At 49.5% G+C, this 11,069-nt stretch overlaps 1 protein-coding gene across 1 annotated transcript in view; it reads right to left on the bottom strand.

The window, feature by feature from the left end:
- Nucleotides 1-218: 218 nt before the first annotated feature.
- PLBD1 (phospholipase B domain containing 1) overlaps nt 219-11,069 on the bottom strand; it is a gene marked incomplete at its 5' end in the record, with an annotated part of 36,655 nt that continues 25,804 nt past the window's right edge. Inside the window, 3 exons of the mRNA XM_019543920.1 lie at nt 219-1,810; nt 3,601-3,707; nt 4,362-4,547. Coding sequence (XP_019399465.1) covers nt 1,643-1,810; nt 3,601-3,707; nt 4,362-4,547 — 461 coding nt within the window. The remainder of the gene's footprint in view (nt 1,811-3,600; nt 3,708-4,361; nt 4,548-11,069) is intronic.

Genomic DNA, 11,069 nt, shown 5'->3' on the forward strand with positions numbered 1-11,069 from the left:
ACATGTGCAAGGCACAGCTGTGGTCACAGCATGAGGAAGGATGCGGCTGCTTTGCAACCTGCATGACAGCTTGAGTGAGGCGCTGCTGCCATCTGGCAGCATGCAGAGTGAAGGACCCCATGTAGACTGAGGCAGTGTCAGAGAAGGAAGGCCCCTCCCCCCATCCTGGTAAACTGCAAATAAAGCCATTAATTTGGATTCTTAACTGAAGAGAATTCTGGCACCTAAGAAAACCAAGCAGTGTTTATTAAAGGAGATGTGCTACAGCAGCAACAGAGGTAAGTGCTGGGCTGGAGAGACTGTGGGTAGAAATGGGACTGATCTCTGCCGCACCCCCTGGACAAGTTGTAGCCTGTGCACTTGTACTGGCTGTACGTACATGTGGCTTGCGGCACAGGCAGTACCAGGCAAATGTCAAACCCACCACAGGTGGGAAGCAGCTGCTGTGCTCACAAGAACACTTGCAGTAAAATTGAAGAGCAGGACTATGTCTGTATGTAATAACAAATGAAAAGTCCAGTTTCGTTGCTTGCATCCCCTTGCTGCTGTTCAGGTGGTGCAACAGCTCCTGTTGCATGCCCTGTGGGCTGCTCTTCTGCATCTTGATGAGTTGCTTCACTTCCATTTGCTTTACAAAGTGAACTTGTCAGTCCCAGTGCAAGTGGGGACAGGGAGTGGAACAAGTCCCTCCTTTCCTGCACTTACAGCTGGGTCGTGCATAGCCCCGGGAGGATTCCGCTCTTTACATGCCTGCACTGCATTCGCCTGCAGCAAAATCTGCAGCACAGTCATCCTGCCTGACAGAGACACCTGGTCTGATGTCCCTTGGAATAGGCAACTGGTCTGTGTGCAACAGCAAACCACATCTGCCTAGGTTTAAACCACTCGTCCTTGACTTGAGCCCAGAGACTCCCATTGCATCTACTGATTTGAGGTAAGACCAAAAATACATGACCCTTTTCCCATTAGAACGCAGAAGAGAACTTAGCACACTGGATTGTGAGTTCTGGGGGGAGGGACTGTGTGTGTACATACAGTACCTAACACAAAGGGCCCCTGGACCCTGACTGGCTCCTAGGTACTCCCACACCAACAGTGGTATCTCTCGCCCTGGCCCTTCACAGATGTCAAGGCTTTTCACAAAGGTGTTAAATCACCCTCCACTGTGAGGGGCAGGCAATAGTATTAGAAGTTTGCAAAGGCTGCCCAGCCACAGCTCTCAGTGCACCTTACACAGGAAGGTAAGCAGCAGCCCCACTTCACAGTGGAGTGACAGACCCAGCAAACCTCCCTGTTTGCTGGTGCTGGGTGCCCATTTCCTCTCCTCCCCCGTAACTGCACTTCATGAATAACCCACGATAGCTCTTATGGCCCAGATCCCAGAAGAGCACTCAGGTGTCTAAGTCCCAGTGATCTGCATGGGCCATAGCCACCTGAGCACCAGGGAGGATCTGGGCATACGCACCATCTTGCCCCTTTGGTCCTGGAGAATGAAGCTTTAGCAGCCAGAAGAACAGAGAGAGAGAGAGCAGTTAAGGCACAAAGGTAGGGATGTTCAGGCCATTTCATTGTATGTGGGAAGAAAAGATTGCAGGAAGAAGAGAAAAATCTACTTTTCTTCCCTGAAAAAGTGATGCTGGCTTCACAGGACTGGCTTCATGGTGACAAAGTTAAAATTGTAGGACTCAGGCAGGCCCTCATGTCGGGTCTTGTTGAACTTTTTCCAGCTGAAGACAGGGAGCCCGTCCTGCACTGAAGGGCCATTGATGGCACTGGATGCAAATGCCCCCGCCATGTGGAAATCAGACACCTGTAAAGGACAGGGGTTAACAGCAAAGGCCCAGATGCTGCCTCGCTTCTGAGGCAGAGGTACAGCAGGAAAGGAGAGGCCACTTAGGACAGCCCAGGTGGATATGGGCAGGAGGGAGGGACAAAACTATAGTAAACATCTGTGATCTGGGCACTATCTCCATGCACAGACAGGCTGCCTGACCCTTTAACAACCCCTGCTTGGCATAATGCCAACTTAAGGCCCTGGGGGGGGGGCAAGTGTGTGGCTACTGCCCTATAGCCATCCAGGCTGCCCCAGTGGTGTCAAGGCAGCTGATCTGCTCACTGGGGTGTGAAGAGAGCACTACAGCTGCCCCAGCGTCCCTCTGGGACTCAGGAAAAAGGATACAGAGAAACACCAAGGTAGCCCAAAGCTACCTTTGCTGCACTCTTAACTTTCCTTCCTGTGCCAGGCACAGCTGCCCAAATGGAGGCCTCAGAGATTCCCTCAGGTCCCAGGGCTCTGAGCATGCACTTCTCCAGGCTTTGCAACAGAGATTGAAACAGAAGCAACTAAACTCTCTCCTTTCTTCTCCTGTTTCATGTTAGCTCCACTTCCCTGCCCTCCTCATTGCCAGACCTCCCCTCTCCCTGTGCTGCTGCCATTGCCACCTGAACATCACAAGCTGAGCAAGAATGGCACCAGCCACCCATTCCTCCATACAGACCTGGTTCTGGACTGCTGCTCAAGTGACATTCATCTCCAGTGATCCCCAGCTGCTGCCTTGCAGGACTCCAGGGGGACAGGGAAGAGGGGAGACTCTCACAACTGGCTCTGCCAAAGATGCCAGGTGGGGCCTGTCCCTCAGCCTCACTCCATGCCCAGGGAACCAGCTAGTCCCAAGAGGGTAAAATACCCTCAGACCCACCAGTGCTTCAAGGGTTAACATTTATTTGCTCAATGATTGCACCAGGAGCAGAGTAGCTGTAAATCTCCTGGTAAAAGCTGCTCCTCTTTACTGAATCTTGAATGTAAATGAGAAGCAGCAGTCCTGAGCAGCTCCAGGGAGGAGTCCACATGGTTCCCATTAATGGGAGCAGGCAGCTGCTTGGCCCCTTCTCCCTCCCTCCATGATGCCCTAAGAACAAGGAAACAGACTGAGGTGGGACTCTCATTTCAGCTTTTGCTCTGTTCCTGAGCCCAGCCTGCTGCCAGGCTCTAACTGACTCTTGATGGGGTCTCATGTAGGCAGAGAAGACAAGTATGCTCTCAGATACCATGGGCTCTTGGGTGCCACCACCCTCTCCCAGGCTGCTGCATCTCTCCTGTGCCCCTGCCAGTGGGCACTGACCCTCACCTTCCCAGGGCTGCCCTAAGAACGGGAGCAAGGGGCAGAATCTATCTGCAAGGCAAAAGAAAAGGAGACCAACCACTACTCACTGGCAGGAACCCCTCCATCCCATGAGCTGGATGCCTCCTCCACCCCCCAGTTCTCTTGGGGTCTCAGAAACCCTGATAAGTAGCCAGTCTCTATATGGTAAGTCCCAGGGATGGTGGGAGAAGGTGGGTTGAAAACTACTATGAGGAATAGCAAGTTGCCTGTGGGGGGTGCTCAGCAGGTCAGCCAGTACAGCCATCCTTCACCCTAGATGCTCTCACATGCACAAAGTGTATTGGCTACAACGTTTGGGCTTATACCCTGGCAGCAGCCTGAGGCCAGAGAGGGGGGCCACCTCTCCACCCAAGGTCACACCTGGAAGGAGTGTAGGCAGGCTCCCTGCCTCCACTCAGGAGGTACAGCAGTGGCCACATGTTCTAGGGGTTTTTACCTTAGTGTCATAGCAGCCTGCTGGCACTGGCAAAGAAGGGTTCAAGTCCTCCCGGCAGCAGATGGTGTTGCAGGGATTACGCTGGGCATAGGGGTCCTTCAGGTAGTCTGGGAATAAAATGGGGGAGAGAGGAGATGAAGTCTGTCTGCTCTCATGGAGCCCCTGGTGGCAGACATCGTGACCAGATGTGATGCAGGCAGGCAGGGAAGTTGCAATGAGTGAGAAGTGTCTTGTAGAAGGGACAGGGGATAATGAGCAGCTCCAGCCTGAACTTTTCTTCTGTTCTTGACTTAAAGAAAATGGCAAGTAGCCAGGTCTGGCAACACCCCCTGCAACAGGAGGAGACACAGGATGCTGGAGGCTCTAACCAGCTGATCCTAGTAATATATTATTGCTCAGTGCACCAAAGAAAGACAGTCCCACCCCTGCCCATTCCCTGGCCCCCTGGCAGGATAGGGGAGAGGATTTCCAAGATCCATGTGTGACAAGTCAGTGCAACCCTATTATGTGGAAAAAGGAATCTAAGTAAAACATCTCTGGCCATCTGCACCTAGAGATGGTGCTTAATCAGCCTGCCCTAGTGTTTGAGTCCTACTGAAGAAGTCCGGTCAGTGGCAGGAGAGGCCTGAATCCTGAAGGGCATTCCAGCGGAAAAGCAGCTTCCCCATGCCTGGGACAGCAGGGCTCAGGGTCACTGCACTGCCTGTCACACAAGTAGCAATAAAAACAATCAGATCAACACATAATACATGGGTACTTACTGTTGTATCTCATGATGTACTTCATGCTGTCCAAGTCAATCACCTTCCCTTGGTCCCGCCGGAAGATTTTTGCTCTGGGAGCGAGTTCATAAGAGAAGTCCAGCCCATGCTTCTGGACATATGCTTCATACCCACTCTGGATGTAGATGTTTTTGTGGAAGGGGATGTTGTAAGAAGGCCAGTATCCTGCAAGAGAAGCCGTCCATTCCTTTAGTTAATTATATGAGCAAACTCTATTTAAAATATCTGTTGGTTTAAACACCATGTTTGTCCTGACAGCACACAACCAGAGATGTGGCACAGACCCTGCTCGACAGCAGCAATGTGGCCATTGCAAATATGTGAGTTAATACACAGGTAAGTGCACTGCTGAAGCTGTTTGGAGAGCCCTGTCCCTCAGACACCCACTGTGAAGACCTGCCCTCAAAGCAGCCTGGGGCAGCCGCAAGCTGGGCTTACAGGAGTCTCGTGGTACACCCAGGAGAGATCAGAGTAATTCAGATCAAATCTGAAGAGAGTAGGGCACAGATCACATTTCACGTCCCCTCACTGTCTCTCTGCACCAATCACATCTCGGCATTGCTGAGCTTCCTTCTTTCCAGCTGAAGAGAAGGGAAAATATCCTCAAATAGACTGCTCCATCCCAATGAGCTAAAGAGGCCTAATGAAGTGCTGAGAAATGGGCCAACGCATGTACAGCAGCAAGGGGAAAGAACATGGGTCAGGCCACTGACCAGACCAGGATCCCTGGCATCAGGAATTCCCTAGGGTCCCCAACAAAAGAAGAAGCCACAGCAAAGTCAGTCACAGAGCAGGAGACTGAGAGCTATCAGAGGGGAACCACAGAAGTAACTTGATACAGAACTGATTGGAAGGTAACTCAGCAGAAAATACCTGGGGAAACAGCCAAGAGGCTATTACCAACCAGAGTAGTGATGGCTGGAATGTGGCAGCTGATGGCATGCCCTGATCTGGAAGGGGCACAAGAGGATCATAGGAAGTCTTGCAGGTGCCACTACTAAAAAATATTGAAAAGTGAAAGAGACCTTCACTTCCCTGCTGAGTTTCCCCTGACAGCATGCCATGGGAACTGTGACAAGCACCGGAGGGGAAGCGCTACACGCAAACCCTGTAGTGGCAGAAACCTGAAGGAAAACCACATCCAACAGGAATGCCGGGGGGAATCCCAAGTAAACAGAATGCAAATCTGAGCACTGGCATCTAGCCCCAGAGCTTGGGGGAAAAATGTCATGGGACTGTTCAGGAACAAGAGACTAGGATTACAGAGGTTTAATCCTAAAACAGTGTTTCGCAACTTTTTTGGACTTGAAGCAAGTCTTAGTTTTCACTCATTTTTGACTACAGAAAAACACTGGAGCAATTCTGCTGCTGCCGAGAACTCTGAAAGATAAGAAGAGGTCAGCAGTTTTGAACACTGGAATCCTAGCTGGAATCTCTGGGTTTATCCTGTGAATCGTGTTTGCACACCTAGTAGTGCTAACACTGTGTGGCACCCTGTGACACTCCTGAAAGGATCTCGAGGCACCCAGGAGAATCACTGACTTAAGAGAAGGTAAACAGATTCCTTCACTATAGTTTTCTCTTGGGCCAAGGCAGTTCTGTTTAAGGCAGTTTTAGCTCCACCCTGGAGCCTGGGTTTACCCTGAAGAGAGATGGGCACTTACGGAGTTATTAGCACCAAGGATGTGTTTGGTTGGGAGCCTGACATTTAAATCCTGCCAGCTGTGACACTCCTGGGGTAGGATCTAGTTTTAAGATCACAGCTTGGCATGGTGCAGAGGGAGCAGGATTGGCTGCTGCTCATGTAATGAGCTGGGGCCTACCAGACAACTGCTACAGAAATCCAAACCAAGATTTTACAAAGTAAATCTGCAGCGGGGCACCAAGACTAGCTGAGTAGCCTGTTCCCTCGCTTTCCAATACATACAAGGCAGAGAAGTGAACCTCCCAGGTAAGTGAACAGACCATACCTGCTTCCATGATACAACCTGGAGAAAGGAGAATCATATGTTTTTCTAAGCTGTAGCCCACGCATTCTCTGCAGTTGGATGCACTTGGCCATGCTCTACAGGACGGGCTGGCCAGGAGCCAGCAGATCAGCTTCCAAGAACATGAACTTCCAAAGGGAAGTGGTTCATTTATGATTTGGCAATAAATCTTTTACTGTCTCAGAGGGTGGCCCAGGATGCAAGTGCCTTCCCTAGCCCCACCTGGGTCTACACAGACCGCTACAGCACAGTGAGCTCCTGCAAGTCCTCCTCAAATAAAACCTCTGCTGGTCTTTTCCCAGTTCTGCCTGGCAGCTGTCCAGCCCCACGCAGACATTTCAGTGCCTCCATAAAAGAGCTGAAATGAGGGTGTCACAGGCCTGCCTCTGTAGCATATGAGTGAAGCCAGAAGATGAAACCTGGCATCTTGTGCAGTGAAAGGTGCGCTGGGGCAAGGGGCCCCATGTGCAGGCAATAGGGATACTGCTGGGCCCCTACAAAGACCTTTTTCTTACCCTACACGTTTCTGTCCTCAGGTGCTACATTTTGGAATAAGGACAGTCTTGGAGTGAAGGATGAAACTAAAGGGCCAGGCAGACTCAGTTCAATTCTGGACTCAGGTACAGATGTGCTCTAGTCCTGTATTCAGGTTTCCACCCCGTTCCCTCCTTGGGACTGCCATGAGGTAGGTCCTTGACTACCTCAACTACAGCCAGCAAGTCCAGTTGCCTACAAACTGCAGCCTCTTCCTTCAGGTACAGACCTGTCTGCAGCACCCTCTGCCTTTGTTACCCCATGGGCTCAATCCTGACTGCCTGCAGTTCTGAGGTTTATACCTAACGGTCACCTAGAAGCTCACACTACTGCAAGTGCAGCTGACAGGGTGAAGAGGGCAGGAAAGCCAGAGCACATTACCCCTGCATTCACTTAGCTGCAACTCACAGCACCAGCGTCTGTTGAGTAAACTGTGAATGGTCTAGATCCCTGTTGTCTCAAGATCCTGCCTCTGCTGTGCTCCTAAAAGGTGCAGGTGCTTCTGTAGATTGGCAGCCTCTCCCAGGGCCAGTGATCAGAGGAGGGGCAGGCATTCTGGAGGGCACTGGAAAATTGTAGAAATGTATCTAAGCCTATCCCTGGCCAACACACCCATCTACACTGCAAAGCTCTCCTCTTCACTCAGGCTTACGCTCCATATAGCCCTGAAGCCCCCGTGCTAGCACTTAGCTCGCTCATGTTCGCTCCAGCACTTTAAGAGCTGCTATTCTGGTGTTGCAGTGTATACATTTCAGACTTCTGAACATACAGAAGTTCAACGCGCTTGATCCAATGGAAGCAAAATGTACCCAGACCCTTTGGGGATAGCTGCATTACCAGTCCTCAGAGCAAAGTGCTGTTTATTCCCACATGTAATTTTTCCAGAGCAAATTGCTCTGGGATTTTTCCAAACTACTAAGTGCAACAAGCTTCTTGCCTGTTCTTCCCCTCCAAACCCTCCCATGTTTTTAAAACTTAGCCACAAATTCTGACAAAAGCTGATTTCTAATGCATACTTCTGCTTTCCCCAACTGCTCCTGGGATGGCACTGAAACTGTTTCTTGCTTCTGCATCAACTCTTCCCTATGTTGTTCTTTTTCTGGTGCAGGAGCGGACTGAGACCAGGTTTCCCTTCCTTGTTCTTGCAAAAGTTTAATTTTCCTAATCACGAACTGATTGTTTTTGTCAACTCTTGGGCCTTGACTTGTTCCTCTTCCTACTCTTTTACTTAACTCTTTAATTCTCACTGCACATTTTCCATCTTGTCCTTCTCCACCCACTTGTGACTCCTTACAACCAACCACTCTGGAGGACAGCAGGACTCCACTAGAATCTCTGAGGTCACCTGCCTCCTGGTCCTCCATATGCCAGAGCCATTACGAGCTCTAAGGGCTCCTCCCAGAAGGGGGGAGGGCGGAGGTGGAGGTGAATGAGCCAGTTGGCAGCATGCATCTCACCCCCTCCTAATTGTTTTTTCTGAGTTTGCTAGGCATCTGAATGGGCCATCAAGATCAGCTTAGCTACTTCCAAGAGTAGGACTGAGCTTTCTCTGCTCACCCAGAGACATGTGACTAGGTCTTCCCCTCATGTGACCCTCAAGCAATTGAATGTTTAGGAATTTCGAACGAGTACTCATGACAAGGCTGAGGGCAGTGCAGAGGAGTCCCTGAAAATCCTGGAGTGAGGGAGTCAAGGTCATGTCCATATACAGCATGACCTCAGACCACAGTTATAGCCCAAGGGCACAAGTCAGAAAACACTTAGGGGTAGGGAATGCACAGAAGAGCCTAAAGGTAGGCCCAGCGAGCAGGTGGCCCGAATCAGACTTGCCCTTCTTGTCCTGAACTGAATGCAGGGTAGAAACATGTCAAATGAATTGCCAGCCAGGAAGCTGAGGATCAGAAGTGCAGATGGGGAAAGTAACTTCCTCTAAGCCAAGGTAAGACTCAGTTGGGAGAAATACAGAGCCATCTCCCAGCTGAGCTGGCAGGACAATGTAAGAATGTCCTCACAAAGGAGGATGTGCTAGAAGGAAGCAAAACAGACCATATCAGGAACAAAACCAAAGTGCTGCTGTACAGCATTGCTTTCAACTTGGGTTAGCTTGGGATTGGAACAAGGTGCATGAGCCAACAGCCCTGGGGCCCATCAGAAACCAGGATCAGCCCACCCTGAACTGGCAGCACAGTCTCCCAGGTACCAGTGCCTGACATTAAGGGAGCCATCAGGGAAGACTAATACAGACTATATTGTTGTCAGCAGAGCTGGGACCCTCCTATTAGGCATCTGGAAGCCATGGTCTTTTGCCCAGGTAACTCAGTTAAACATATTGGATCAAGTCAGTTGGTCAATGTTTGCTCCTGGGCAAGTTCTTGCCTCTTCCAAGGTCTCATATGAGAAGAGAGTTTGGCTTCAAAAGGCAAATCTCTGCACCCCCCAACTAGCAAGCCAGAGCAACACGGCACCATGGTGGGGGGGCAGCTGTCATGTCAACCACTGAGAAGGACAAGGGGGAGTAGCTGAGGGAGGTCACCTCCACCCTGCCACCAAATGGTTACCATCTTGTCTAGCTTCTGTAGCTGGACTTAGATCCATCAGGGTACAGAGGGGACAGCTCCCTTAAAAAGGAGGGAGCTACTGTACAGGAGTATTAGAAAACTAGCCTCCTTGCTATAGCCTTTTTCCCCCTATCCTACCTCAGGTCAGCTGCCATCTTCTTTTCTAGGATTGGAGGGGTGATGTTAACCTAACCCTCTTCCCCACCCCATCTCCTTATAGTCTGGTCAACAGGAAGAACAGCTAATGTGTCAGCTGCTCAGTTTCCAATCCTCACTGAGGGCCTGGCAAAAATATGCTCCCATCCTGGTCTTGCAACACATTGACTAGTTAGACTTCACAAACTGCAATAAGCTCCCTCACCCTGGCAATAAATAAAGCCCGATTGTGTTCATCTTCCCTATTTCCTCCTTAAGCCATTTTGATCACAATAAGAAATGCCGAAACAGACCCTTGTTTCCATCTTTTTACAGGATTAAAATATTCAGGGAAATTTAAGGTGCATTAAAGAGTTTTATAACCCTTTTGTGGCTAACACCCTACCAAAAAAAATTCTGTATGCAATGATAGTCCCCAAAATATATGCTAGATACATCCAAAGTGTTAAAGAGGGCAGAAATGCAAACAGAAACAATCGCCACAGCCCATATCCCTCATGAATTGTAATAGTAGAAAGAGGGGCCCTTCTCCAACTCATCACCTCTTTAGCAGCACAACCACAGGCCAGCATGCAGAATGCTGGATACACACAAGTATCTGGAGAACATTTGCCTTGTATAGGGCTTGATACTTGAATGTTTGCATGATTTTTACTTGGCTTTGGGTTTGGTTTTCAGGCAAATTGTAGCTAGTTTTCCTGTCATTTGGAAAACAAACAGACACTGGATGATGTAGCCCCCAGGAAAACTTAGCCTAAAGGCTGCATCTGGTTATCATAGAAGTTTTCACATTTCAAAACCTATTTTGTGGGGGTACAAGCACAGAAAGGTTTGAGTGACTCCTGTGGTCATGCAACATTAATTAAACAATGATTCTGTCTCTCCCAAGGAAGAAAAAACCCAAACAAACAAGCAGGGAGCTCCAGAACAGGGCTTGACTTTAGAGGGGAAAGTCAGTCAGGGAAGGAAGGTGAGGATCTCTACTTTGCTCTCCAGTGCCTCCTAAGAAATGTGTGTTACATATTTCATGAGACATTGCAGTTACAGCAGGTAGGAACCAATTTCATATAGAATAACAAAGTGCATCTCAAAAGCACTGAATATCATGTAACAGAAAATTCCAGGGCATAGTCCCAACATAAACCCTTCCCAGATGTAATACCATGCTCCTGTCAACTGAAACAAACAACTAACTTTTCCAAAGATATTATAGCAGCTTTTACCTCTGCGGAGAACATCGGTCTGATCAGAATATTCCACAAGTTCTGGGATCTGCTCAATGATGTAGAGTGCTCCGTCATCAAGCCTCTTTTGCAGCTTGATCTTCTTCAAATCTAGAACCATGTACTGATTGTTATAGGTTCCTAGGAGACATTTAAGAGAAAACCAGATACTTCACCTAGTGCCTAGAGAATCAGGAGAGGAAGGGGGAAAACAGGCAGCGTCTCCAT

This window comes from Crocodylus porosus, unplaced genomic scaffold (genome assembly GCF_001723895.1).
Source record: "Crocodylus porosus isolate Cpor-Errol unplaced genomic scaffold, CroPor_comp1, whole genome shotgun sequence".
Lineage (NCBI taxonomy): Eukaryota > Metazoa > Chordata > Crocodylia > Crocodylidae > Crocodylus > Crocodylus porosus.